The sequence below is a fragment of the Nicotiana attenuata genome, chromosome 7 (genome assembly GCF_001879085.1).
Source record: "Nicotiana attenuata strain UT chromosome 7, NIATTr2, whole genome shotgun sequence".
NCBI classification, from domain to species: Eukaryota; Viridiplantae; Streptophyta; class Magnoliopsida; order Solanales; family Solanaceae; genus Nicotiana; species Nicotiana attenuata.
In genome coordinates this window covers 46,377,596-46,384,502 of record NC_031995.1, presented here as the reverse complement: position 1 = coordinate 46,384,502, position 6,907 = coordinate 46,377,596, and the positions used below count along the sequence as shown (strand labels likewise).

Sequence of the window (6,907 nt, the reverse complement as noted above, 5' to 3'; positions counted from 1 at the left end):
GTTATACTTGGGTATATCGGGCATGCGAAACTTTTTGGGGATGGTCATCGGAGCCGCGCTCTGAGGGAATGGTTTCTGTATGAACTTTTTTGCATCTAAGCCTTTCAAAACTGGAGGTGCCCCCGGTATTTGGTCAACACGAGAGTTATAAGTTTCAACCTTTTTGTCATTGTCTTCAATCTTCTTTTCTCCGGACTCGATCCTCTTGGTGAGCTCTTCGAGCATCCTCATTATGGTGGGGTCATTCCCCGAGTCATTCCCATTTGACCTCTCTAGCGCTGGTTCAGCACGTCGACTGTTTTCATGTTCAGCTACACTCGGAGTCTTATTCTGACTTTGAAGTTAAGCGATGGCGATCTGTTGAGCTTTCAGCATCTCGAATATCACTTGGAGGCTGATTCCCCCATCACCCATTCCTTGTGTTCCTTGGCCACCAGATCGGGCTTCCCTGCGTACACTCCCTCCGGGGTCTATGCCTAAATTCGTGTTTAGAGCAATGTGTGAACTAACATCAACCGGTTCCATATTTGGCACTTCCCCGGGGTTTATTGGTGGTACACTGACCCCTATGTTGTTGTTTTCTCCAAGACATTTGTTGTGATGAACGGATGCGTTTTGTGAGCTAGACATGTTTCAGCCTGAGAATCAAAAAATCTTGACAAGAAAAAGTGTAAAAATAACGTATGTAATGAGAATCAATAATGAAATAATCACTATTATCTTTAGCCCCATGGTGGGCGCCAAACTGTTTACCTCGAAAATACGAGTAACAATTAAATTTGATTTGTGGTTTTAAAGATATGTGATTTAGTTCAATACTAATTAATAATTAAGAAATATAAAGTATAAATGAAAGAAATAAATGAATCAAACCAATGTTAATCAGCAGTGGTGACCTCGAGCTTAGTGACCTCGAGATAAACCAAGAACAATAAAATAAGAACAGTAAAGAGAAAGGACAACTCTGATGAACAGCAAACGAAAAGTAGAGAGTATATTCTTTGCCGTACCCTTTATATAATAGGGAAACCCTAAATAAGGTACATTTCTATTTACAGTAAGGAATATTATTGGTATAATTGTCTAACCGCCTAGTACGGAATCGTACAATTCTATTCCGGGATTTGTGCCATGATCTTGGGGACGTGGTAGGAATCTTGCTCATTCTGTTATAAATTTATAACGGTATTATTCGGGGTCGAGCATACTTGGCTTCGGTATACTCGTACTCCCATCTTCGGGCATTGCATTCTGTCCTCGAGCTCGAGTCCAGTCCGTCGACCTCGAACTCGACCTTACCGAACTCGGACCCAAGGCAATCCCTCGAGCCTGGAAAAATCGGGCGTGCTTGATTTCGACCGTATGCATTATGAATATACTAGTTCTAAAAATTTTAAAGCATCATAGAGCTTGAATATTAAAAGTATATAAAATGTACTTGGCAATTATGGGATTTCTGCACGAGATCATATGAATTTCTTAGAAAACATCCAAGTTCGGAGCTCTTAAAGTTTAGTCGCTAGTGCAATTAATAAAACAAAATTTTCTAAAGGAGAAAAGAGTGCCCGTGGTCCAACTCTTGTCTCAAAAATCAGAAACAATGAATAGATATATTCTTTACTTCGAGGATAAAATAACTAGAAAACCATTGGCTGGAGAGCCCATAGTAGCTAAAAGACCACTGATTTATCACTCCTTAGTTTTCTCCCCTTAACTCCTTAGTCCCAAACTCTAAATATCATTTCCAGTACTCTCAAATCTACTACTAGGGACTAGCAATCCAAAATTTCAGAAAAGCAAAAGCAAGATTTCATATATCAAAACTCAAGTAGAAAAAAGAGTTTTTAGAAAGAAAACCAAATAGCATGAGTTCAAGCAGGAGAGCATGGATAGTAGCAGCCAGTGTTGGAGCAGTGGAAGCTTTAAAAGATCAAGGTTTCTGTAGATGGAATTACCCTTTGAGGTCCTTTGCTCAGCACGCAAAGAATAATATGAGATCTTACTCTCAAGCTAAGAAGTTTTCTTCTACTTCTTCCTCGTCATTGATTGCAAGAAGCGAGAAGGCAAAGCAATCTGAAGAGTCTTTGAGGAAAGTTATGTACTTGAGCTATTGGGGTCCTAACTGATCGTCATTTTTACAGAGACCTGAAGATTTTCAAGTTGAAAAAGGAAAAAAAAAAAAAGGAATATGATGTAGAAAATGACTGTAAATAGAATATAAAGGCATGCGACCTTACGATTATATGTAAATTATCTATGAATTACTATGAAAATTTTGATGTCTTTATGTTTTGATGGATCAACTATAGTAGTAATATTTGCATTAATTCAGCATGCTTGCAATAATAAAGATGGTTTTAAAATTTGAAATACGTATAAATGATTATTAAGCAAATGCAAACTTTCTGAAAGGAGAGAAGTCTGCGATAATATAAAAAAAAAAGTCCCTGATCTTGATGTTAAATCTAGATTGAAGAGCATCTCCAAGGATCATGTATAAACCAAATAAAGAAGAATAGAGGAAGAAAAAGTAACAAAATGGGTCGAAATATTACGACGTATCTAACTAGGGGATTTAACAAATTAAATCTCAAAACATATTTAACAAAATTAGATATGAATTTTGCCAAATGGCCAGAATATCAAAATTGTTCCCATCATATAATTGTAGATAGTTTATTAGTTACTTCCTCCGGTCCATTTTAATAAACAAATACTTTTAGCCTCTTTATACAAGCAAAAGTTGCAACCAACATCATCCCCGCACGCCGGGCAGCCCATGAACCAGTCAAAACAAGCCTAGCACGCACGGGACAAAGGCACAAAAAGGAAGGGAAGGAGAGCCGAATACGGTTATCAAACTCAGAAAACACCATCCCCGTCAACCATCGAAGCGCCAAACAGAGCAAGTAACACCGTCGATCCACCTTCGTTCACCAACTCATCAGATCAGGATAAGGAGGATATCATCCTAACCCACCTTCTGCTGGTTGCTCAAACAAGAACGAAAGCGCGGCACGGGCGAGCGAGCATGGAAACATCCCAACTGAAGAATGAGAAATTATTACGGAACTACCGAAATATCGTTCACCAGACAAACCCGACGCCTTGGAAGTGATACCCTTCAAATGGCTTCCTCTCCCTCACTAAAAAAGGTCCCAATGAAGCCTTCCTGGGGACTTAAATAAATGGCCGACGAGGGGGAACCCCCCGAGGTCAAAGCGTAATTCATCGTCCCATCCACCAATGATACCTCAAGACCGGAAAGTGAAAAGGTTAGACAGGAAAACTCCAATATGTGTGTCAAATGAGTGTGAGAAAAGCAGCAGCGTTTCCTGCTCTTCGATATCACACTCACCAACGCAAACAAAATCAGGCGAACTGGGACTCCCCCTGAATATACCCCTCTCCGAAAAACCAAAACAACGACGGGTTTATATTTCGATGAAAGCTCGAAATAACACCCTTAAAGCCAAGAGCCTTCGCCAAAAAGAAGAGTTCGACCTCGATTGAACAACGACGGGTTAATATTTCGACGAAAGCTTGAAATAACACCCTTAAGGCCAAGGGCCTCCGCCAAAAAGAAGAATTCGACCTCGGTCGAACAACGACGGGATAATATTTCGACGAAAGCTCGAAATAACACCCTTAAGGCCAAGGGCCTTCGCTAAAAAGAAGAGGTCGACCTCGATCGAATAACGACGGGTTAATATTTCAACGAAAGCTCGAAATAGCACCCTTAAGGCCAAGGGCCTCCGCCAAAATGAAGAGTTCGACCTCGATCGAACAACGACGAGTTAATATTTTGAAGAAAGCTCGAAATAACACCCTCAAGGCCAAGGGCCTCCGCCAAAAGAAGAGTTCGACCTCGAACGAACAACGACGGATTAATATTTCGACGAAAGCTCGAAATAACACCCTTAAGGCCAAGAGCCTCCGCCAAAAAGAAGAGTTCGACCTCGATGGAAAACCAACAGGTTAATATTTTGACGAAAGCTCGAAATAATACCCTTAAGGCCACGGGCCTCCGCCAAAAAGAAGAATTCGACCTCGATCGAACAACGACGGGTTAATATTTCGATGAATGCTCGAAATAACACCCTTAAGGCCAAGGGCGGATCCGCCAAAAAGAAGAGTTCGACCTCGATCGAACAACGACGGGTTAATATTTCGACGAAAGCTTGAAATAACACCGTTAAGGCCAAGGACCTCCGCCAAAAAGAAGAGTTCGACCTCGATCGAACAACGACGGGTAAATATTTTGACGAAAGCTCGAAATAACACCCTTAAGGCCAGGAGCCTCCGCCAAAAAGAAGGGTTCGACCTCGATCGAACAACAACGGGTTAATATTTCGACGAAAGCTCAAATTAACACCCTTAAGGCCAAGGGCCTCCGCCAAAAACGAAAAGTTCGACCTCGATCGAACAACGACGGGTTAATATTTCGACGAAAGCTCGAAATAACACCCTTAAGGACAAGGGCCTCCGCCAAAAAGAAGAGTTCGACCTCGATCGAACAACGACAGGTTAATATTTCGACGAACGCTCGAAATAACACCCTTAAGGCCAAGAGCCTCCGCTAAAAATAAGAGTTCGACCTCGATCGAACAACGACGGGTTAATATTTGAACGAAAGCTCGAAATAACACCCTTAAGGCCAAGGGCCTCCGCCAAAAAAGAAGAGTTCGACCTCGATCGAACAACGATGGGTTAATATTTCGACGAAAGCTCGAAATAACACCCTTAAGGCCAAGGGTCTCTGTCAAAAAGAAGAGTTCGACCTCGATCGAACAACGATGGGTCAACATTTCGACGAGAATTCGAAATGATACCCCTAATACCGAAAGCCATCGCCAAAGAAAACTGGGACTTGCGACAGGATGATACTTTGCTATAAGCTCGAAAATAAAATCCCTACGGCTAAGGCCATTATTAGAAAAAGAATCTGATACCATTCGGACTTTGATGGATTAACACCTCGACACAAGGTGAAAAGCACCATCCCGTCGGCTAAAGCAATCATCAAGGCCCTAAGAAGCGGGAAGTCAGCACGCAGAAATCTACTTTGCATCAAAATTACGAAGAGCAAAACAGGAAAAGGAGTACAAAAGGCATGTAACAATGAAAAATCCTCTTCATACAAAGCTACCGCGCAAACAGCCGCAAATTACCTACAACTAAAACCAACGGAGTCCAAGAAAAGAACAATAAACAACAACAATAAAAAGGAAGAGAAACAATGATAGCAATTCTTTCACTCGGCACCATCTCCAGGAGATCCTCCCTCATCTCCCGCACCCTCATCAGCTTCCTGCATTGCAGAGTCATATCCACATTTAACACGAGCCTCTCGTGCCTTCGCCCGTGATCCTTCATATGCAGCCTCAGTAACGTTGCCCGCCTCCCACAAACTCTTGTAGATGTTCTGCTGGTCTTTAGCATGAACCCAAAGCTCGTGCAAATGACGAGGAACATCGGCGGAGGAGGATTCGATTTGAGCCAACAGTTTCTCCTTTTCGGCCTCAAGAGCAGCGACCCGGTCCCCTAGGGTCGATGCCTCTCGGTCGATCGTACCGATGCGCTCCGCAAGCCTCGCTTCATTAGAGTGGCCGTCGCCCTCTCCGATTCCTGCTCGGATTGGAGGACGCGGATGGTGTTCTCTAATGCCACCGCCCTCGCCAAAGCCGATGACCAAGCACTCTCAATATTTTCCAAACCGGCAACTGTTCTCTCCAACTCGGTCAACTTCCCCATCCACTCCGCGCTCATCACCTCGACCCTGATAAGGTTCTGATCCATCTCAAATTGCATAGACCTCAACTTCTCCTGAAGATATTTGCACTCTACAGCAACCCCTTTGCCCAGCTCAATGTCTTCGTCCTTTGCACAAAGTTAATCCTAGAGTACACCACTTCTGCGGATAGCGTCCATCAGTTGCTAGTCCTTCTTCTCCAATTCCTCGTCGAGGGATCAAGCATCAGGGTTCGCCTTCAGCCGCTCGTACATCTCACGGCACTTATCGCAATAGCGCCAATATTTCCCCAGCATTGTCAGGAAAATCTTGGCCCGAGTGTCAGCCCTGCGAGCACTTTCAATCTCGACCATATACGTCTGAAAAACGAAAAGACAAGCTAAGGCCAGGCCAGCAAGAAAAATGAAAGGAACATGAAAGAAAAGTGAAACGTACCCTCAAGCCCATAGCGGCCACTTCATGCATCAAATCAATATCAGGAACGTTCCGAAGAGCCTCGCTCTCGGCGGCAGAGCACAAGAGGTCAAACTGCGGCACCAGGTCCTTCGTATCTCCCAGAAGGTTGATATCCGACGAAATCTCAAGAATACAGGACGGCCCTCCCGCATGAACCACCAACGGGTAAGACCCTCCTCAAACATCCTAACATCATCAGGATCAATATCAGACTCGAATTTGAAGTCGTCGACCACGACACCCTTTCCCCTTTCTGCGGCCGAAGAAGAAGCACGACCGGGTATCGAGGACGAAGGCCCGTCCAATGCAGTAGCAGCGGCCTCAAACGTCTGATCCCCCGTCACGGCAGGTGGCTGATTAATCACAGCGGCGGGAATCTACGTCGATGGTTCAGACACAACAGCTGGCAGCGTCTCTATAGGCGGAACGACATCAACTCCCGCCTCAGATCTGGTCAAGGGAAGGTCTTCCTCTAAATGTATCATGGCTGAAGGAGTCGTTTGGAACTCCACTCGCCGCCTCTTTGATGGCCCCTCCCTTTCCTCGGCACGGGAAGATTCCCTCGCTGGGGAGGTGACAGGGGCTGAAATCTCAAGTCTAGGGGTAACCTCCGCGTGTACAGCCATACCCGTAGATTCGACTGAAGCGGCCCCCGATGAAGGTCGGGTAGTAGATGCTGAGGCAGGACGAGCGAACGAG

At 44.3% G+C, this 6,907-nt stretch overlaps 1 protein-coding gene across 1 annotated transcript; it reads left to right on the top strand.

The window, feature by feature from the left end:
• LOC109230479 lies at positions 1,659-2,297 on the top strand. The gene has a single exon (XM_019395971.1). The coding sequence runs from the start codon at positions 1,866-1,868 to the stop codon at positions 2,124-2,126; it is 261 nt and encodes an 86-aa protein (XP_019251516.1). The 5' UTR covers positions 1,659-1,865; the 3' UTR covers positions 2,127-2,297.

Bases quoted from the DNA above. Each gene is read 5' to 3' on its own strand.
- LOC109230479 (XM_019395971.1), top strand. From the start codon at position 1,866: ATGAGTTCAAGCAGGAGAGCATGGATAGTAGCAGCCAGTGTTGGAGCA.